Source organism: Lactuca sativa, chromosome 2 (genome assembly GCF_002870075.4).
Source record: "Lactuca sativa cultivar Salinas chromosome 2, Lsat_Salinas_v11, whole genome shotgun sequence".
Lineage (NCBI taxonomy): Eukaryota > Viridiplantae > Streptophyta > Magnoliopsida > Asterales > Asteraceae > Lactuca > Lactuca sativa.
Window position 1 is genome coordinate 203,433,220 of NC_056624.2, and position 24,074 is coordinate 203,457,293.

General features: G+C 34.8%; 1 protein-coding gene across 1 annotated transcript in view; it reads right to left on the reverse strand.

Moving 5' to 3' along the window:
• Nucleotides 1-832: 832 nt before the first annotated feature.
• The window catches only part of LOC122196645 (uncharacterized), a 29,037-nt gene continuing 5,795 nt past the window's right edge, over nucleotides 833-24,074 (reverse strand). Inside the window, exons 2-7 of the mRNA XM_052769038.1 lie at nucleotides 3,834-3,840; nucleotides 3,076-3,555; nucleotides 2,532-2,826; nucleotides 2,292-2,308; nucleotides 1,675-2,250; nucleotides 833-1,564 (exon numbers count right to left, since the gene is read on the reverse strand). Coding sequence (XP_052624998.1) covers nucleotides 833-1,564; nucleotides 1,675-2,250; nucleotides 2,292-2,308; nucleotides 2,532-2,826; nucleotides 3,076-3,555; nucleotides 3,834-3,840 — 2,107 coding nt within the window. The remainder of the gene's footprint in view (nucleotides 1,565-1,674; nucleotides 2,251-2,291; nucleotides 2,309-2,531; nucleotides 2,827-3,075; nucleotides 3,556-3,833; nucleotides 3,841-24,074) is intronic.

Sequence of the window (24,074 nt, forward strand, 5' to 3'; positions counted from 1 at the left end):
GTGAGATAAACCAAACTTCCCACCACAATGCGACAAAGATTCAGATCAGACAAAGGAACACCATCAGTAGGAGAGTATTATGCATTGGTTTCAAGAGGGGTATCAACAGTCCGATTGCCAGAAAGTTCCGCCCGTGTAAACAAGTCAGATATATATATATATATATATATATATATATATATATATATATATATATATATATATATATATATATATATTTAGTCTGGGAAAGAAGGTACCCTTTCTTAGACTGAGCGACCTCAATACCCAAGAAATAACGCAACAAGCCCAAATCCTTCATAGCAAATCGACGAGCTAGATCATGCTTCGAAAACTCAATACCACCATGTTCATCACCTGTAATAATCATGTCATCCACATATAAGGACAGAAGAATATGTCCTGCACCCGAGCATCTAACAAACAGAGCAGAATCGTGATTACTCTGGAGTCTGGACAAATCCAAGAGAGGTAATCACTGTGGAGAATTTCGCAAATCAAGCATGAGGGGCTTCCTTGAACCCATACAAAGCTTTGCAAAGCCGACAAACCTCGACCGGCGGTGATGAATTCCTGGAGGAGGGGTCATATAAACCTCTTCATTAAAGATCTTCCACTATCGAACGGATGCAACTGCAATCATAGTACGAACTGTCGTCATCTTTGCAATTGGGGCAAATGTCTCCTCGTAGTCAAAACCATATTGTTGGGAATACCCTTTTGCTACAAGTCTAGCCTTATATCGTTCAATAGAACCATCAACTTTTGTTTTTATCTTGTACACCCAACGACAACCTATCGTATGTTTCCCAGGAGGAAGAGAAACCAAGTCCTATGTATGAGTCTGATGAAGAGCAATGAGTTCTTTAGCCATAGCATTCAGCCAAAGAGGATCTGAAACAACTTCTCTATATGATTCAGGTTCATACAGATGATGGATGCTTGCTATAAATGAAGCAAATGGTCCTGAATATGTAGAGTAAGAAAAATCTGGTAGCTTGGTGGACTTGACAAGACGAGAAGATCTCCTGGGGGGTGGTGGTGGAGGTGGATCCTCAACTTCAATAATCGGAGGATCAAGCTCAAGAACTGGTGGAGTCGAGGCACCCTCTAAAGAAGCGGGTGTTTCATGTGTTGAGGGATCATGTGGCGTAGATGAGTCTTGAGCCTCTATATCTTCATTAAAAGGATCAATACGCAGAAGATCAGACTTTGTTACATTGTGGGTTGTAGCAGGAATCGAGTAGAAAGGAATATGTTCCAAAAAAATAACGTGTCGGGAAACATATAACTTCTGACTCACAGGATCGTAGCAACGGTATCCTTTCTGACCAATACCATACCCCAAAAATACACAAATAGCAAATTTCGGCCCCAACTTGTTCCTTTCAACATGAGGACGAAGAACAAAACAAGTACATCCAAAAACTCGTAAGGAATAGTAGTCTGGTAAATGAACATATAACTTCTCAAAAGGAGATATTCCTGAATTCAATGAAGTAGGGATACGATTAATCACATACACAGCAGTTAGGACTGCTTCTCCCCAAAAGGCACTAGGGACCTGCACAGACAGGAGCAATGAGCGGGCAGTCTCAACAATATGACGATGTTTTCGTTCTGCCACACCGTTTTGCTGAGGTGTGTCAGTACACGAAGACTGGTGTATGGTACCATCATAAGCAAGTAATTGAGGGAAATCATTAGAGTTATATTCACCCCTAAGTCACACCTGAAGCACTTAATCACAGCCGAATGTTGAGTTTTAACAAGAGCTCTAAAATTGTTGTAAATATCAAAGAAATCAGATCTGCGTTTCATAAGATAAACCCATGTATATCGAGTATAATCATCTATAAAAGATACATAATAGGTTGACCCACCCTTTGTGGATACTGGTGCAGGACCCCACACATCAGAATGAATAATATCAAAAGGAGCAGTAGAACAAGACATACTTTTATTGAAGGGTAAACCAGAAAATTTTGCTAGTTTGCAACCACTACAATCAGAAATATCACAAGAGTTTAAATGACCCAAAACACCACTAGATGCTAAGAAATTCAAACGTGATACAGACACATGTCCCAAACGAGAATGCCAAAGATAAAACTCAGGTGATAAAGGACTCAAACGAAAAGAAGATAAATCAGTGCTGGAAGCAACAATAGTAGATACTTTGAGGACCTCCAAGACATATAGTTCCCCCACCCTACGGCCGATCCCAATCACCTTCTGGGTGTGTTGATCCTGTATAACACAGACATAATAAAAAAAGAATACCCAGTTACCAGACTTGCATAAATGACTGATTGAGGCAAGGTTCAAAGTAAGTTTGGGAATGTAATAAACATCAGGAAGAGTGATATGAGAAACAGAGACAGACCCAACAACCTAAACTAGCATAGATGTATCACTATCAGACTTAACAGAAATAGATGACACTTGCGACAAAGAAGTAAATTATGACAAATGAGGAGTCATATGATGGGTTGCACTAGAATCTAAAATCCACAAAGATGAGGGAATACCTGAAGTGTCAGATGAAGAAGGACCAGAATGAGACATAGATGCAGACATGGCAGTGGGATTAGAAGCCAAATATTGTCTAAAGCTCTCAAACACCTTGGGATCCAATGCAGATGGTGACATATGTCCAACAGATTCTGTGTCAACTGGTGGAATAGCAACAACAACAAACTGTGGAGACCGAGGGGTCCATGGAGGAGTACCAGATGAACGCGACTGAAACTTCTGCTGACCAGACCTATTTTGTTGCCCTGACTGAGGTTGACCAGAGTTACCCTTGTTAACTAACAATGGACACTGAATGCACACTCATCATAACCGACTCTTGAAGTTTGTCGAGACTGACTGGAGGAGACAGCAAGCACAGCAGGAGCGGGAGTAGGAGTTGAGGTTGCTTTAAACCCTTTATCTGCATGGGACTTGATATGAGTCTCTTCTGCAATTAACTCATGGACAACTGAATCAACTGAAGGAAGATGAGAGCAATGAAGAATTGTTCCACGAAGACCTTCAAAATCAGAACGCAAGGCCATCCAAGAACTGAACCAAGCGTTGTTCTTCCCTCCTAGGAATGTAAGGCTTAAAATCTTGTAACTCTTTAGATTTAGTAAGAGCCAATTGATCCCAAAGATCAGACATAGACGCATAGAAATCTTGAATTCTCTGGTCACTCTGTTGAAGGGCACGAATATCATATTCCAACTGGTATTGTTTAGCAAAATTGGACTGAGTATACAGTGTCTCCAAGTGATTCCAAACTTCCTTTGTTGTGTCATACTTAGCCAACTGCATACCAATGGACTGAGTAACAGAGTTATTGATCCAAGTAATATCCTTGGAGTTACCAGTCTCCCAAGCATTAAGCAACATATCAAAATTCTCAATTTGAGGCACTGAGGGTTTGGCTTTAGTCCTAGTAACATAGCCCCACATATTCTTCCCACGAAGGAAGTTCTTCATAACGTAACTCCAATACATATAATTCTTTCCATCCAAACGAGTACTGATTGACTGAAGGGAATCATCCTATACAGTTATGTTGATAGTGAATGAATAACCACAATGACAATATAACAATCTGAGAATGAAAGGAGTAACAAATCAGCAGAAGCAATCACTTGAATAATGAATCAACAACAATTACGAACCAACAACATCAACGACCCAACAGTAGCAACGAATCAACACATCAAAAAAACGAATAACAGTGACAATGAACGAAAACAACATGCTACAGTAACCTTAGAAAAGTTCGATCTACGCCACAAATGACTGCTACAAAGACTTCTAACAACGTATCAAACCTCTGCTCTGATACCATGATAACATTGTCATATGATTATAACAAAGAGAAATTACAAGGGTTCTCAGAGAAGAGCATGAAGACTACAAGGAATAAAGCGGATATAAATACTAGCTAGACAGAAACCCTAATGGGCTTAAGACAAAAGGGCCCATAAACAAGCGGGCTAATAATATATAGACTAACAATATATATATATATATATATATATATATATATATATATATATATATATATATATATACACACACACACACAAACACATATTTGTGCTTTCTAAAAGTAATTAATACACTTTGTACATACATTGTTGGGTGAAGAAAGTAGAAATAGAAGGATCTTATGGCTCCTGATAGGCAAGGAGCAGTAGGAGAAAATACCATCTCGACTTCTGGCCTTACGTTTAGAAAAGACAAGGTATTGTAACACATTGGTATTCTCTTAGTGTAGGATAACACTGGCTAATGTATAAAATGTGCTCCAAAAAGGGTGAATCTGTCAATTGCCTAATCATTGATTTCCATGGTTCTTTTGATACAAAATGAAAACGTTGGATATTTTACTTTTGACTTTAGAGGTCCAATCTATGATTTTTCAGGTTTGAAATTCTTTAAAAGGTTTTTTGCTACCAAAATATATCCTCATATTGCATTTATACATGTTTGACTTGGTTATCAATTTTTTTGCAAAAAGTTGAAGAATTCATATCACTTTTGAAGTTAAAAACGACATTGCTTTCCTTGATGCCATATATATTTTCAACTTGGATTTGCAATTACACAACCCAATTTTTATTACTTATGAATCTTGTTAGAAGCGGTTTCATGTGATCAATGAAATATGTTGACTTTACTTATAATTTTTCTCATTGCAGGGCTTCGTGAGAATGGAAACGAAATATGGTACTCTTCACATAAAAGTAAGTGCAAACTGTAAAAACCTTTGAAATTTTGCATCTCATGATGCTACTTATTGACAACATTGACTTTTGAGGTCAAACTCGGTACTTAAAAGCTTAAATTTACATGGAATTTTTCATGAAGTAAGTGTCAATGTTGTTGTTTTTAAGTTATAAACTACAAATAGTTCTTTTCCAGAAATTTTCTAAAAAATGTATAAGAATCTGATATTGATTTTTCAAGTTGGTACATCAATATCTTTGACCTCAAAAGTCAAAATACATCCTTATTATTTTTCTTTTTTCTTTTGTGTAATTCTAAAATAAAACACATGGTTTAATGTAGTTTCTCCCCAAATGTGTTCCACGTTCAGTTATTTACATTCTTGAGTTATTGAAAATACTTCATTGTGTCGGTTACCTGTTTTATCGAGCTGAAGGTTGTGGTCAATCTTGGAATTCAAAAGGACATCACTTGAAATCAGTAAGATTTCTCTATGCTTTTCGTATTATGATATAATCAATCCCAAAATCTTCTGGGTGATATTACTATAATTGGATATATTTTTCAATATTGTAATAAGAAGAAATGAAATGAAAGCAGGATGTTATATGCTAAACAGATAAATGAAAGTACATTGATCTAATCAACCGCTTTCTCACTTATATGATCTACAATATGTATATGACTTCCAGATAATCTATGGTCTCATATATTGGCTTGCAGGTCACCTGAAGTGCTAATCCTTGAAGAAGAGTGGCAAACTCATGATTCATAATTGCAAGTAAGGCATTAACCATGTTGTAATATTAATTGTTTTGGAATTGTGAATCTTTCTATGCATTTAGATTGCACAATGAATTAACTAACCTGGAACTTTGAATAACAAAATCATGCAGAAGTGGATGTTGTGGAAATTCAGACCCACATACTCTTAAAGAAACAAAATGTTGTAAAAATATCAAATGAAAGTGGGGTGTTATAATAATAAGCAAATATATGAAGTATATTGTTATTTCTTATATTCAGCCCTTTACTTTACAACTTTTTGATTCATGGGAATGATGACATTCATGATCAATGAATATGAAATTGATTTTGTTTCTATAGTTTCTTTATCTAATGCTTTATCGGAGTTGATTTTAAGAAAAAAAAATTGATGCAAACATGGGTGATTAGGAAGCAAATGCTAAAACCACAGTCATGAGACAAGGACATGTGTGGTCTAAAAATATGTTTTTTTTTTCTTTTTGGCTACAAAATCACATATAAAACTTTTTCAAATCAAATTGTAACATCCTAAAAATACAAGCCAAAATTTTCATTTTTAAAACATGTACTTAGGAAAACATTAGGAATAAAACGTTCAACAATCATATCATTTCACAAAAGATATTGCATGTCTGGAAAACATTTTTATAAAACATAAAAGTGTCAGAGTACAAATCCCTAGGAAGATCTCATAATGCGGAATACAAAGCACGTGTGTGATGTATCGTTACCGCGCCAGCTCCTTCCCCTTCGAAGAAGAGGTACATGAAACCAAAATTGAAAACTGTAAGCACGAAGCTTAGTGAGTTCCTCCACTATACCACATACCATATAATCACATAACATACATATACTGCCGGGCATATCTGGGTGCCCGACCTACCCCTGGTCCTCTCGACCGGATACTGACTAGCATATTTGGGTGCTGGTCTCCCCTTCGGTCCTTACGACCGGATACTGCCGGGCATGTCTGGGTACCCGACCTACCCCTTCGGTCCTTACGACCGGATACTACCGGGCATATCTGGGTGCCCGACCTACCCCTTCGGTCCTTACGACCGGTAACCTGGGGACTATCTCCCCCTACTGTCACTAGCACATAGCATCATATCATACTAGCACATAAACATATTACAGGTAGTAGCAACCTTAGATGAGTATCACAGAGACAATCATCTATCATACAACTCCTACTGGTGGGTCGGCATTGTGGCCGTAGACCCACCGCTACTGGAAGGTAACTCACCTCAAAGTAGTTGCTGATCTACGTGGGAACTGGCTGTCTACTATTGCTGCTGCCCCGGAAATCCTCCAGCTATAATCCCCACAAAACACTCAGTCAAATACTGCTAATAGACCTTAGGGTAAAATGACCATTTACCCCTAACCAAGCCAAGAGTCAGAGTCAAAGTCAAAGTCAATTGCCAGTTGACCCGACTCGCCGAGTTGACTTGCCAACTCGCCGAGTTCCTATCCCTTTTTCTAACCATAAACCCGTCTCTACTCGTCGAGTTAGGCATTGACTCGACGAGTTTTCCTTCTAAAACAAAGGCCAAAAGTCCTTCATCCTACTCGCCGAGTTGTATGAACAACTCGCCGAGTTCATCTTCATCCGAAGAACATGCTACGCTGAGACTCGCCGAGTTGTATGAACAACTCGCCAAGTCTGTTCTTGAGGCAAGAAGATTGCCTTGAACTCGCCGAGTCAGGGCATTGACTTGCCGAGTTCCTTCATGGGTGAGTCTGGCTTCCGACTCACTGAGTCACACCCCCATGACTCACTACTCCACCCCGCAAACACGAAAAAGGGGGAAAACTCGGGGACTCGCGACTCGACTCGCCGAGTCCGATAAACGACTCGCCGAGTCTGTCACATGCAAATACTATATACTCGATTTTGCTTGAATCCAACTCATGTCATTCATAGATCTGGGTTTCTAGGGCATGAATAACACGTAAAGTTTCCAACTTTACGTGTAAATAATCACCAAAGAAGGTATTCGGGCTCAAAATGCACTAAAAGGGTAGATCTAGGGTTTTCATGCAATATGGCTCCATAAAGGCAGTAGATCCAAGCTCCTGGAGCTCAATCATGCCTAGATCTAGAGGCTAAGCAACTTATTACAAGCCCTAATACACATTCAAGCTTGGGGAAAGGCTCAAGAAGGACTTTCATGGAGCTATAAGGGACTATAAGCATGACAACAGAGGGAAACCGAGTTATACCTCAAGGAAATCACTGAGATAGCACAAGGATGCCTGGCCTCCTTCTTCTCTTCTTGATCTACTCTTCTTTCTTCTCAAAATCTTCAAGAAATACACCAAAGTACTTCCATCTCACAAGGAATAAGGGTTTGAACGATGTTGGGAGCTCTGAGGGTGAAGGGGGCGAGGTTGGGGCGCATAAGGTTGGTTTAAATAGGGTGCAAACCCTTGAAATTTTGGGTTTCATCAGACAGCGGGGACTCGCTGAGTCCTGAATGTGGACTCGCCGAGTCGCCAACTTAAACGTGCCCCCAAACCCGTCTCTACTCGGCGAGTCGGGCCTACAACTCGACGAGTCCAAGGCTAAAATGTAAAATACTTAGATAAATTTTACATACCAGGAACCAGGTGCTACACAAATAATAAAGGTAATGTAGCTCGGATGGTAACTTGTGGTGTTTATCGGAGAACCTGGGTTCAACCTTGGCAAGGTATAAACTTTATTCAAATTGAATGAAACTCCTTTTTTAATAATTACATAAATGGTGATGTTGTAACCTCACTGTAGATAGGGCGTGTTCGGTAAAAATAGTTGGTAGCAGGTAACCGATAATTTTTAGCTGGTAGCGTTTTGTTAAACGATACATGAAGTAACATTTGGATTTAGAGCATTCTGTTTAAATTAAATGCTAGAAGCTTGTAGTGTCAAACGAGACTTTCTGTTAAAACGAAACATTTTGTCAAACGCTAGAAGCTAGAAGCTCTCAAACACTCTGTGCCGATAACCCGATATTCTCTTTTTACTTTAACTTAAATGTTAGTGTGCATGACTTACTACTTTAAACCACGGTTTATCCCCACTAAAGATAATCTTTTTTTAATATAGTTTAAATGTTAGGGTATTGCTTATTTACATTAAGTATTAGATATTTAGTTCTATTATTATCTATGGCACAATTTGTCTCAACATAAATAACTGAAATATCATTAACTTATTCATTAGTCCTACCAAGAAAAAGAAGTTCTTTAAATTAATACGATGATATTATAAAATCATTACTATTGATTTTAATAATTTTGAATTACATTTAGCATTTAGGGGTTTGGGTAAATTTCATGGACTATTAGAGGCAACTAACAAAATGTGTTTTGAGCTGGCCTTGATCTTGGATTCATATTTTTAGGATGATTTTAAAGAATAATAAGGTTTTCCATTTTGTGTTTGGGTGATAGACTGAAACAAGAAAATTGCATTTGATTATGTTATCCTTTTAATTAGACCTTATATATTGGTCTTTTTAATTTAGGATTAATTATTTAAAAGACCCTATATATTGGTCTTTTCTAACTTAAGGTTAATTATATAAAGGACACTATATATTAGAATTTACGAATGAAACCTTTTTTTTTTCTGAAAAATCTTTTACATTTTTTTTCTTTTGTTTTATCTAAAAAACCGAAAAATTACCATCAAACCTGGAAAAAGGACCAATTCAAAAATAAGGAAAATATATAAGGTTTTTTTAATAAAAAGTTAAGCTTTAACTATAAACCTAATAAATCAAGCCACATTCATTTTTGTGACACTCAGTAACACATCAGAGATGAAAATCGCTAAATGAATGTTTAGCATTAAATTTTATAAATAAACCACTATTTTAACCTATTACACAATATCAACTTATTAGTGTCTCGATGCATTACATGTTTCTTCTAAATGAAAACATTTTAAGAGAAAGTAATTGAAAACTATTCATCGTTACTACATTGTATGAATACACATTAGCTTGAAACTGGTTAATCTAATACACATTTTAGAATCCAGGCATTATTTGAATTTCCATCTTTTAATATTTATTTATATATAAAGATTTAGAAATTTCAAATTCAAAACAAAATTTATCGAAAATAATGTTGACCAATAACTTTAAAAGTGGTTTTGATTTTGTTTCCATTTGTGATAATCCATTTTGTTTGGAAATCATGTATTATTTTTAACTTATTTCTATCATGTTTGTGTATTTATTTATATAATTTTTTTATAATTATATATCTAACGATACAACATAAATATTTTTTTTGTAAGCTACATATAATTAATGTTGCTTATATATCTAAAACACATTGCAAAGTTAATGACCACTTACTTCTGAATGTCCATTTCATATTTGGTCCTCAAGTTTCGATATTCTTTTTAGATAAGGATGATAGACTTACAAATAAAACTTCTAATGTTGTGTATAATGAAGCTTTTAAAAATTTATAAATAGTTTATAGAATATTATTTCTTATAACATCTTTTAATATTATTTGTATTAAAATTTTATCGTTATTATTAATTAATTAATTAATTAATTTTTTTTACGAATTGCAATTTTATATATTAAATAAAGAAGAAAGTTTTATATAGACGTAACAGGTAAACGAACAACAAGTTGTGCCGCAACCCCTTTTTGAATGATAAAACTAATTCTTATAAAAACAATTATATTATGGTTGATGTTAGATTCGTGTGTTTGGCAAAAATCTTAGTTCTTATTCAACAGCGTGATGTCGTGACTTTAAAGGGACTTAAAGTCATGTGATTTTCCTAAAATCCAAACATCTTAAACAACTTTTTTGCACCTAATTTTTTTACATTTCAAACAACTACTTATGTTTAGCCAATTTAAAAAAAAAATGGCATTATCTTTTTGCAAAATGACAAAATTATGTTATGTTCAAAAGGCTTTAAAAGGGAGTACATGAGGAACCTTCAGGCTTACTTGGAAGAATAGATGAACTTTAGGTCCATCGTTTACAAGAAAAAATTTAGTTTAACAATTATGATGATAATTATGGACTTATAATAATACCTGTAATTAAGTTATATCTCTCTCTTGAAATGTTACTTGTGCATTGAACATAAATAAACTAGGATTGTTATAGTTATTTTTTTCTGTTCATTTGCTTTCCTGTCTTGTCAGGTACCAATTAGTGAGTCTTTGCTAGATTCATTTGAGATCTACACACTATAATCTATTTATATGTTCAATAATTCTGTCAGATAGTAATTTTATAGATATTTTTGATGTTAAATCTGTGCACCATGAATAAATTATTCATGTAAGTATCAATGTGCAGGAGAATCTTATGTTGTTAGTTCCTTATACTAAAGGACCAAACAAGAAGCCATATATGGCTATAATCAAGATATTTCGGTTTGGTCTATTTTTTCTAAATCAAAACTTGCATGGATACTTGATGTCTTGATCCATAAATTACATATGAATCGCATGTGATTCACATGTAATTCACATATGAATAACCTATTATTCACATGTAAATCACAAGTTGGTCACATATGATTCACATGTAAATCACATTTACATGTGATTCACATATGAATCACATGTGATTCACATATGAATCACATGTGATTCACATATGAATCACATGTGATTCACACGTAAATCACATATGATTCACATGTAAATCATATGCGATTCACATGTAAATCATATGTGACTCATATGTGAATCGCATGTGATTCATATGTGAATCGCATGTGATTCATATGTTAATCACATGAAAATCACATATGTATTTTTGTGAGTGTTTTTGCATCAATCATTTTTTAATTTTCTTGTAGCTTTGGAAGAAATTGTGGTGAATATTGAAGATGTGAAAAATGATAAATTGAAGAAAGTAAGGAAATATTGACACAAAGACATGAAAACCCTTTGAAATTTGTAGCATTTTTTATTTTTTATATTTTATTTTGTATCGAATAAAATACTTGTACTATTATGTTTATAGATTAATTAATAAAAATGAGATTTTTTGGGATTTACTTACGAATATTGTAGTATAAGAAATATACATATATGCATTTGAAAAAATATGCATATATGCACCTAAAATTTTACTTTTTTAAAAAAATGCAGTTTTTTTTAAATGTAATTTTTTTTTTAAATGCAGTTTTTTTTTTTTTTTTTTTGAAAAAAATGTAACTTTCTTTAAAAAACTTGCATTTTTTTTTAAAAAAAATGCAGTTTTCATTAGAAAAATTGCAGTTTTTTTTTTTTTTTTTTTTTTTTTTTTTTTTTTTTTTAAATTTGCAGCTTTTTTAAAAAAAATATTATTTTCAATTTTTTTTCAAAAATTCATGTTTTCTAAAAAAAATAAAAAATCTGCATTTAAAAAAAACGAAAGATACTATATTTAAAAAAATATGAAAATTTGATTTATGATGTAAATTTATAGACATTTACATTAATATATTAAATAACACAAAAAATTAAACATTAAATGAGATTGGTAAGATGATGATCATGTCCTTAATGAATTACTTTTGATCTAACGCTCCACTTTTAGTTTTCGGGTTCTTGGGAAAATATGAGTTGTCAACCGATCTCAACCCTATATATATATATATATATATATATATATATATATATATATATATATATATATATATATATATATATATATAGGGTAAAGTGAATATACCTAACAACCTTATATAAGCTTAGGTACCTAACTCCATAATACTACATCGGTTTGTATCATATTTACATTGTAATTGCCTAAGGTTCTTAAACTTCAACCCCATAACTTGATTACTTCCAAAATCTTTGGGCTTTCACCAATATCTTTCTTTTACATCACGTCTTTCTATCGAATATCACATGATGGGCTTCATATCCAACCGCTACAAATGAAAGGATGTAGGAGAAATATAATGATGAATTTCCAATTTTTTTTGAAGTAAATCAAGTTTAGGGATGAAGTTTAAGAACCTTGGATGATTGCAATAAAAATTTAATGCAAAATGACGTAGTTTGATGAGGTTAGGTACCTAAGTTTATATAAGGTTGTTAGGTATATTCACTTTACCTATATATATATATATATATATATATATATATATATATATATATATATATATATATAGAGAGAGAGAGAGAGAGAGAGAGGGAGAGAGAGAGTATTTTTATACATGTAAATAAATATAATATAGTTGATGTAACATGTCTAGCCAAATTAATGATCGAATTAACCCTAACTAAAACATGCAATGTTCAATGTACATTCAATGCAAAAAATAATAGAAACACAATTTAGAAATATTATTAAGAGATCTTGTAGATATTATTCCTTTTACCAAGTATTTAAAAATTCTGTTTGATAACATAACTAACATTGAGAACAGAAAATTAATATTATTTTATCTTTAGCAGTTAAATGTACCGTTATTTGTTTTCCCTTAATTTATTCCTGATTTGCTTCGATTCGAGGGCGTTTCAAAATATTTACCATAAGACTTTCATTGGTTCCTTCTTAATATTATTTGTTATTCGTAGATTTAATCATTTAAGTTGTTTTTTAATTTGAAAATATCATGTTTAATATCAGCCAAATTTATATTTTAATGTAATATGCATGCAACATTTAACGACAGCAATTTAATTCAAACCAAATTATTTCCCAGTATCCTCGTAGTTTTGGGAAAATAATACACAAGATTGAAGCGAAAATGAATGTTGATTTGTGTCAATAAATAGATACAGTTATCAATCATCATCTATAACAAAATAAATTGATATTTATCTACGTTATGTTTAATTTTTTTCGTAAATTAAAATTTTTAAAGCTGAAAGGCTTTTAGACTTAAAATATATAAAAAACATCCTCTTGTTTCTAAAAACCTGAATCACCTTGTTTATTTTTCTTAATTCCAAGACTATAAATCCTTTGTAAAACGTTTAAACTTAAATTTAATTATTTATCATCGTTATAAATTAAACGAAGGAACATTAGAAAAAATGATCACAACAAATAGACAACACCACTTTTAAAAGGCATACCAGGAGGGAAGGAATAGAGTGCTAGGGAGATGAAACCAAGTTAAAGCTTTTAGTTTAAAAGACAACTTGAAAAAAAAAAGATTTTTTTGGGTAGTAAAAGTTTTTAATTTTCTATTTAAAAAAATTATAATATAAAAGGTATCTCATAACATTTAACATAATGTTCATACCTATTATAAAAAAAATTATAGGATTACTTTTAAAATTATTACTTATATATAGTTTTGCCGAATATACATCATAATAGTTTCCAACTATCGGGTAACAACTAACCTATAATTTGTAATAGCTTCCAACTATCAAATAACAACTAACTTATAACTTTTAATAGTTATATATTAACAACTTCTATTTAATTTTGCCAAACATACATTGGTTGTATGATGATGTTAGATGAAAATTTAAAGTTTAATATATAAGATCAATTAAATATATATCTAATAGTTTGTTAAAAAATTTGATTATATGTTATTTATAAATTACGATAAACATATGTTTGCAGTCTCAAGAATTTGATTGAAATAAACTTAGAAGATAAATTAACATAGATGCATCAAACATAGCTTTAACTATTTATATTTACATAGAGAAATTAGAAAATTTTATGAATTAAATAAAATTTGAATTTCTTAAACTGTACATTTAAGCTACAGTTAAAGTTTTTGATGAAGAAAAATCGACTTAAATAAAATTTGAATTTCTTTGTTGTGCTTTATAATTTGGGCGTTATTTGTAATAATTTTGTATACGAAATGATTAACATTTGTTGTGATTGGCGCACACTCCACTCCACAGGAAAGTAGACTCGTTATTTCTTCTAGGGATAATGACTTGAAAGGGTAACAAACTTTCGACTTTTGTCACATTTAGTCACTAAACTTTTTTTCGTTATCTATTTGCCATTGAACTATTGAAACTGTTCATATTTTACCCTTATGACCGGCTATTGCCGGTCATAAGGGTAAAATATGAACAGTTTCAATAGTTTAGTGGCAAATAGATAACGAAAAAAAGTTTAGTGACTAAATATGAACAAAATCGAAAGTTCGTTTCCCTCTAAAAAGTTCAATGACTAAATGTGAACAAACTTCCTATTGTATTGTGTTTTAGCAAATTATTTATTTTTGTTTAATTGTAGCAACATTTGTTGATGAGGAAATCTATGAAATAAAAAAACAAAATGTAACATCCGGATTTCCAGGTATCATAATTTAAGTATTTTTCTTTTGAGTTAAGAAGAGAGACTCGACGAGTTGACGCCTCAACTCGTCGAGTAAGGTCGCGACTGATGACTCGGATTAATGAATGGCCTCGACGAGTCGGTGAGGCGACTCGATGAGTCCGTGTTGTTGGCAGAAACCCTAAATCTTTGGGCTCGAGCCATATTTAAAGGCACTTATGACCTTCAATTGCGACTACCTTTCCCATAAGTGAGAACCCTAGCGAGCTTGAGTGTGTAGAGTGAAAGGAAGAGCTATCTTGAGCTTTTTGGTGTGATAGATCTGGACCCTTCTAGGTCCAGAGAGCCAAGAATATGAAGCTTTAGTAGAGTAAACCTTGGGGTTCGAAGTTAGGAAGCATTTATGATATTTTTATGGTATATATAGTTATTTTCATCCTACACATAGATATGAAGTATTTTATATAAATTACGTGCTATGTGTGCATATTATTTGAATACTTGTTGTCTATGCTGGATGAACGATTTTATACATGTCTTAAAAGATTTAAACGGTATATTTATTTTATATCTACAAATATGTTGCGGATGAAACATGGGTAGATGAAATAGTTGGTGTGTGATGAAATAAAATGATGAGAGATAGGAGATGATAGAAAGGTGATGATAATTAGGTAAATCGATGATGATGAATATGTGATGTAGGATGAAAGGAGATACCATAACCTTAACCAACAATGTGGCGATGTAGTCATCTATCAGAGTATAGATGGCGACCACGGACTATTCTAGACAACTCAGTGGAAACACCAGCAGGCCCATAACCTGTAGGTGATGAATTACGAGTTCAAGCGATGTTGTAACTACGTATTCATGCGATGATACTCTAACCCTTTACTATGAATTACGAGTTCAGACGATGTTGTAACTACATATTCATGGGATGTCACAAATTTCGCATGTCAAACTAATGGTCATAATTCACATCAGTGAGAATGGTTCATTTTTTTGTAAAACCAAAATCAGATTGGAAATTTTGATTTTTTATTTTGGAAAATGTCAAACCATTGGTTTTTTATTTCGGTTTTGGTTTTTTGTTTTTTTTTAAATATATTTTCAGGGTTCTGTTTTTTTTTTTTTTTTTTTATTTCATAGATTTCTTCATCAACAAATGTTGCTACAATTTAACAAAAATAAATAATTTGCTAAAACATAATACAAGAGAAAGTTTGTTCACATTTAGTCATTGAACTTTTTAGAGGGAAACGAACTTTCGATTTTGTTCATATTTAGTCATTAAACTTTTTTTCGTTATCTATTTGCCATTGAATTATTGAAATTGTTCACATTTTACCCTTATGACCGGCAACAGCCGGTCATAAGGGTAAAATGTGAACAGTTTCAATAGTTTAATGGCAAATAGATAACGAAAAAAAGTTTAGTGACTAAATGTGACAAAAGTCGAAAGTTCGTTACCCTTTCAAGTCATTATCCCTTTCTTCTAATGCCTATTTTGGTTTTAAGTGAATTATTTATATTACATCAGCGTCACATCACCTTCATTACAAACCCACTAATCTTTGGAAATGGTCATCATTCCACATCATTTTTTTTAAATATTTTTTGACAATATTAGATTAATATAGAAAATAATTATTAAACATAAATATTAATTAAAAACATTTTACATTAATTTAAAAACCAGAAATTTAAAATCTACAATACTTAAAAAAACATAATCATTTAAAACCTAAATTACTAAAAAAAATAGAAAATATTACTTGTCGTCCTCCTTTTCGTCATCTCCGTTGTCGTCAACGCCACCGTGTTGTTGGAATTGCATTTGTCATATATGCTAAGTCAAATCATAACGTAAATTGTGATGTGTTTCACTATTTTGTATTTCTAAAAGTCGTATGAAGTATGCAGGGTTGCCGACTTGTATTACTACAGGTGGGTTAAGAATATCTTCCAGATTATACATACAAAGTAGACGAATTCTCGTGCGTTACGCAACGAAGATTAAAAATATATTGTGCAAATATTGAAAGGTATATGTTTAAAATGGTTATGTTATTGACATTAATTTTGAGATAATATTTTTACACAAATTTATATATATATATATATATATATATATATTAGTTTGAACAATAATATTCATTAACATCAATCCACATTCCTCATTAATATAATTATCTATTTAGTATTATTTTTAACAATTATTATTATTGATTAATTTATTTTTACTTATACGATCATTTTCTATTTTCAATAATGAAGTTCATTTAAAATACAATTTATTTATTGCTAAATGTAATTTATAATTTTATGGTATTATCATTTAAAATTATTATTCATTAATTTTAAATCACTTATTAATAATAATAAGTTAAAGAAGATTTGTAAGAACCATTTAATATTATTATTAAAATGTGAAACATACATTAAATAATAAAGTGATAAGATAAACAATTTGCATTTCAAAAAAGACTTTGCATGGATAATATGACATATCCATGTAATTTGATTTTATTATTTATAATTATTGTTTATTAATTTTAAATCCACTTGTTATTATTAATAAGTGAAACAAACTTTTAAAAAACACTTATTATTATAATTAAAATGTTAAACATATACTAAAATATAAAGTGATAAGATAGACAATTTGCATTTCAAAAAAGGCTTACATGGATAATATAGATAATATGACATATTCATGATTTTTAATTAATTATTGTTTTGAAACAACATGAACATACAAACATGTATACAATAGTTAATTAAATATTATATATATCACCTTCCATAACATATGATCGATAGCATGAATCTAATCTAATTTAAATTAAATTTTCAACCATAACATACAATGATATTCTTAAAAGAATACTTAAATCAAGAAAATACAAAAAAGAATTAATATATAACAAACTTACAAATTAAAAAATTTCAACATAATAACATGGTTAGAAAAATTGTTCAAAGCCCTCAAACCAATACAAAAAACTTTAAACTTGTTTTTTTTGTGAATTTTGTATGTGATTTGTATTGGTATGTCTACTAAAAAAGATTGACCTTTTTAAAGTAGAGTATCCATTAATTGTTTATTAAATATATTATATAAGTTATAAAACCTTTGAATTGTTAATCATTATTAAGAGACTTTTGAGTGGTATTCATTAAAATAGGAGGTTTCAAATGCATGAGATGTTTGCAATTTTTTATGGGGTTTCAAATGCATGAGGTTCAAGGAAAAATGTTAGCTTTATAAGTGTGCATGATGTATGATAGTTATGCCATCTTCTTCAATTATCATGGTTATGTAAAATAACACAAGCAGTCAACACCTTCGTCAATTTCGCCCTATCCCATGACCGTATCAAATGTTTTATAACGTGCCACTTTTGTTTGAGGACCCCAAACGCCCGTTCCACATCTTTCCTTGCCGATTCTTGTGCTAACTTGAACAATTTTCGTTTTTCAACGGTCGGAAATGAGTACGACTTGACAAACGTAGCGTACTCTGGATATATCCTATCACCAAGGTAATACCAATAATTATATTGATGTTTATTCACAACGAAAGGCATGTTTGGGGCTTTCCCCTGCAAAATATCATTAAATATCGGAGAGGCTCCAAGCACATTCAGGTCATTGTTTGACCCCGCCATACCAAAGAATGCATGCCAAAACCATAGGTCATGTAAAGAAACGACCTCTAATATAAAAGTCGGCACACCATGATCACCTCGTGTGAATTGACCTCGCCATGCATTGGGACAATTTTCCCACTCCCCATGTGTACAATCAATGCTACCAAGCATTCCTGCTGTAACACCGTAAATTTCAAAACGATTTTTCGCATTTTATATAAGCATAATTCATTTAATATTCATAAAAACATCAATGTTTGAAACTCAATCCATGACATATAAAAATCCCAAGATCTCATAACATAAAAATCACGTGTGTGTACTGATCAAGCCGGCGCCTTCCCACGGTCATCACTAGTACCTGAAACAAATAACACCAAACACTGTAAGCACAAAGCTTAGTGAGTTCCCCAAAATACCACACATAGCACATATTAGCCACTCGAGGCTATAACTCTGTGGGTCCATGGACCCTACTCTGTGAACCCTCTGGTTCTAACTCTGTGAACCTTCCGGTTCCAACTCTATAAACATGCACAACATAAATCACAAAGAAATAATGCAATACAACACATAACATACATATAGCATACAAATACTCTGTCACATAATTCTGATTACCTACTCAAGGTAAAGTATTGTGAGAAGACTCACCTCGCGTATCTCGATAACTCGTAAATCCCTGAAATCACTCGTGCTCGATCCCCCGAGCTATAGTCCTCCTATAACATAATATATCTCTAATTAACACTTTCACCACTAAGGTTGACTAACCCTATCAATTCAACACTGGCCAACTCTGGTCAATGGTCAACGGTCAACTTTGACCGGACTCGGCGAGTGCACTAGAGCGACTCGACGAGTCTATACGTGTTCACTGACTCCCTTGGATCCTCTCTTGACACGTCAAGTACTTCCCTAACTCGATGAGTTCCACCTGGCATGAATCGCGGGGCCACCACGACTCAACTCGCCGAGTCTCAAAAACAACTCGGCGAGTTCCGGCTTGACTCAGCCCCCATGACTCTCTTTGACTCACTGGGTCATCCCCCAACCTGGCGAGTCTACTCGCTAAACAATTTACGTAAAACCCAAACCCTACTCGCCGAGTCTCAAGAACAACTCGGCGAGTTCATGCCATGCACAAACTCTATTGACCTCTTGAGGTCAGATCTGTTTCCCCAAACCATAGATCTGGCCTTCCCAACCATGAATGTCACGTAAAGTTCGAAACTTGATGCTTGTATAACCACAACAAGGCATCAAAAGGATATTTGGTCCCAAAAATGACAACCTAAGTCCAATAACCCCATACTAACCCAAAAAGCTCCAAGGGTTAAGGTCTCTGGACCTCTTTGAGTCCAGATCCAAGGCACAAACTCGAAAGGGGTTAGAAAACCCTAACTCTAAAGATCAACCCTAAAACTAAAGGAGGTTCGAACTATTACCTCAAAATGAAGCCTCTGGACTCTGGATCTGCTTGAATCTCACCTCCTCCTTGCTCTTGTCACCCTCTTCTTGCTAAACAAAGGATACAAAGATCCAAAAGTGACTTCTTCTCTCTCAAAGTGATTTAGCTCTCTTAGGGTTCTCTCAAGGGACTGGTAGCCGCAATGGGAGGCTATAAGTGCCCTTAAATAGGCTCTAAACCCGGGGAATTAGAGTTTCATTAAATAGCGTGGACTCGCCGAGTCCAGACGCGAACCCGCGCCCATAACCGCTGTAACGTCTGTGTTTCCGGGCTTGCCATTTTTAGCAATGTAATAGTCTAGGTTAACCTTTGTAACCCGTTTTGAAATAATAAGATTTTATTATTTGAGTATTATGTGTTTTGTGCTTAATTGCTTAATTATGTGATTTGATTAATTAAGAATAAAAATAAGCGTCAAAATTTAAGTGTAAAATAAACTTAATATCTTTGATTTATGTTGTAGTAGTTGAAACGAGGTTTCCGAATATATATAGAACGCCCAAATCTGACTTCGTATGAGGAAGTTATGATTTATCGAAGTTTCGGCTTAGCAGTATGCAACCTGTTTTACTCGATTTGAGATCGAGGGGTTTTCAGCCGAGGCAATCTAAATGAGAATCGAAGATCTCATTGTTGGTATCGAAGCGATAAAAAGTTAGGCGAGAACGGACGTCAAACGAAGAAGTTATGAATTTATAACGAAGTTTTTCTGTCGCGGCCTATTAAAAATAATAAAAATAAATTCAAAATTAGCCAACAAAGTCTAAACGAAAGTTGTAGAGCATGGTCTCACCTTTCCGTGGATATAAAGAACGTCGAAAACGGAGTTCGTATGAAGAAGATATGAATTTCCGAAGTTTATTAAATAATTTGTATTTATATTTAAATGGAAATTCGGAAGCCTTATCCGAAGAGTAGTCACCGGTCTGATCCGAAGTACGCCCCGCGTACTCCGAGGGATGTCGACATTCGCACTCGAGTCTTCGGATACGTAACCAGTGACGTATTCGGACCAGTACGCCCCGCGTACTCCGAGGCTCCAGCCTCCTATAAATAGGATCCGAAGGCAGCCGAGTCTTTTGCTCATTTTCTCTCTTCTCTCTCCCGTTTTGCATCGTTTTGCGTGCCAGAAATATCCCGAAGCCCCGGTATCATACTCTAGCCCCGAGGCAAGTCCCGAGATCCCGAAGATCCCGAGAAGTGCGGTTTCCGAGCCGAAGCTCTGCCCGCGAGAAGTTCGATTTTTGAAGAGATCTTACAGATCTGCTAAGGATTACTACTTCTGCAAGTTGTAGTGCTGTCCGATCATATTCTGATCAGGTGAGTGTATACTACCTTTCATAAACACGATAATAATACAAGTGCGGTTTGAGTGTATTAAGTAAATTGTGGTTTATATGTGTGAGTGTGTAGTTACTTTCTTCTAAACCCATAATTATGAAGTATTTTATACGGAATACGTATTATGTGTATAATTTTGTGTTTATATGTGTGAATGTGTATTCACTTTCTTCTAACTCATAGATATGATTTATTCTCTATGAGATATGTGTTATGTGTGTGTGTGTGCCTCTTCTGTTATGTGAAATATGTGTTGATTAAAGCATGCTATACAGGTTTTTAAACTATGTATACAAATGTATATTTTTATCTACTAATATGTTGGGTAGAACATGAGTAGATAGTTGGTGTGTAATAAACAGATGAGAGGCCTCGTTGTTGGTTGATCTAGTCATCTAGCGGAATTTAGATGACGACCACATACTTTTCTAGATAGTCTTGTGGAAACATTAGCAGGTTCGCCACCTGTAGGTGTTAATGAACTTGGGTGTTCATTCGCTGCACTCCATCCCCCTCATAGTTGCCTTATTTGACTTATATTGCTGAGGTACCCCCGAAGCATGTGTTGTCGCCCCGATGAAATATTCTTAGACTAGGTCCCTTATGTTAGTTGTTTTAGGGACATTAAAGTGAGAATAACAGGAATGGGTAATTGGGTTATTGTTGGTTGGTGAAAATTAAATATGATATTTATTGTGGGTTGAAAACCCTATATGCTCACCAGGCTCCCAAGCCTGACCCACTCAGTTTTATTTGTATTACAGGAAGTGGCGCAAGGGCATGAGATGGATGAACCATCAAGTTGTTTTGTTTACAAGTCTGCATATGTTTATATTTGTTGAATGACTTGTAATGTTATCGTTTATGCTTATTGGTCTGTATCGGAACATGACACCCCGAGTTTTGATTATAATGAAAATATATTTCTTTTATGAAATGCTTTGGTAAACATTGTTTTATCATGTTTTGTTTTTGGGAACAAATTCCGCAAATCTTTCAAATCAAAAGGATTTACTATGAAAATATTTAAAAGCATAAATGAAAATCGGTCTTTTCTGGCCAAGATTTTGGGGAAGTCACATCCGCGATCATACTCGGCGAGTTTGGGCTCCAACTCGCCGAGTCTCCTCACAAATCACCAAAAATACAAGAATAAAATAATACCTGGGAATCCGGGATGTTACAATTCTCCCCCACTAGAACTAGGCTTCGCCCTCAAAGTCTCGCTCTGCAAATAACTCCGGATGCTGCTCCCGCATCTCATGCTCCGGCTCCCAAGTCATCTCGGACCCCTTCCGATGTTGCCACTGAACCAAAACCAAGGGTACCTCCTTGTTCCTCAAAACCTTGATTTTCCGAGCTCTGATTGCCACCGGTCTCTCAGCATAATTCAGGCTCGCATCCACCTGAATATCCTCTAATGGAACCACTGTCGACTCATCGGCTATACACTTCCGCAATTGCGACACGTGGAAAGTGTCGTGAATCTAACCCAACTCTGCTGGCAACTCCAAACGATAGGCTACCCTTCCTACCCTCGCGACCACCCGGAATGGACCAATATATCGGGGGTCCAACTTGCCCCTCTTCTTGAATCGAATCACTCCTTTCCAAGGGGAGACCCTCAGGAGCACAAAGTCGCCGACCTGAAACTCAAGCTCGGACCGGCGTCTGTCCACATAACTCTTCTGACGACTCTGAGCGGTCAACAACCTTTTTCTGACCTGTTGGATCTGCTCTGTCGTCTGAAGCACGATCTCTGTACTACCCATAACACGCTGTCCGACCTTTCCCCAGCAAATAGGGGTCCGACACCTCCTCCCATACAACATCTCAAAGGGTGGCATACCAATGCTCGAATGATGGCTGTTGTTGTAGGAAAACTCTGCCAAGGGAAAATATGTATCCCAACTCCCCCCCGAAATCCAACACACATGCCCGGAGCATGTCCTCGAGCGTCTGAATCGTCCGCTCACTCTGTTCGTCTGTCTGGGGGTGATATGCGGTACTAAAATGCAGTCTAGTACCCACCTCCTCATGAAACTTCTTCTAGAATCTGGAAGTGAAACGTACATCCCGGTCTGAGACAATCGAGATCGACACCCCATGCTGAGATACCACTTCCCTCACGTATATCTCTGCTAGCTTCTCTGCGTTGGAGCTCTCACTAATAGCAAGGAAGTGGGCGCTCTTTGTCAACCTGTCCACAATCACCCAAATTGCATCGACTCCCCTAGCAGTCCTTGGCAATTTGGTGATAAAATCCATGGTAATCTATTCCCACTTCCATTCGAGAACCTCCAACGGCTGCAACTTAGCATGCGGTCTCTGGTGCTCGACCTTAACCCCACGGCAGGTTAAGCACCTCTCAACAAACCACACAACATCTCTCTTTATACAGGGCCACCAATATTCTCTCCTCATGTCCAAATACATCTTAGTGGCCCCAGGATGGATCGAGAATTTCGACAGATGAGCCTCTTCCATCAAAATGGTACGCGTCCCTCCCACAAACGGTACCCATATACGCCCCTGAAACGTCATAAGCCCCCGACCATCGGTAACGAACTCCGATACCAACCCAACAACTCGCTCTCTCTTCTGGTTCTCCGATCTCACAGCCTCAGCCTGTGCTCCACGAATGGTGTCCAACACCGGAGACATCACGGTTAATCGCAAACATACATCTCGTAATGGGGCGCTCTCCGCCCTGCGACTCAGGGCGTCGGCTACCACATTCGCCTTGCCCGGATGGTACAGGATCTCACAATCATAATCCTTGACTACATCCAACCACCTCCACTACCGCATATTTAGGTTGGGCTGATCCATCAAATACTTCAGGCTCTTATGGTCCGTGTATATCG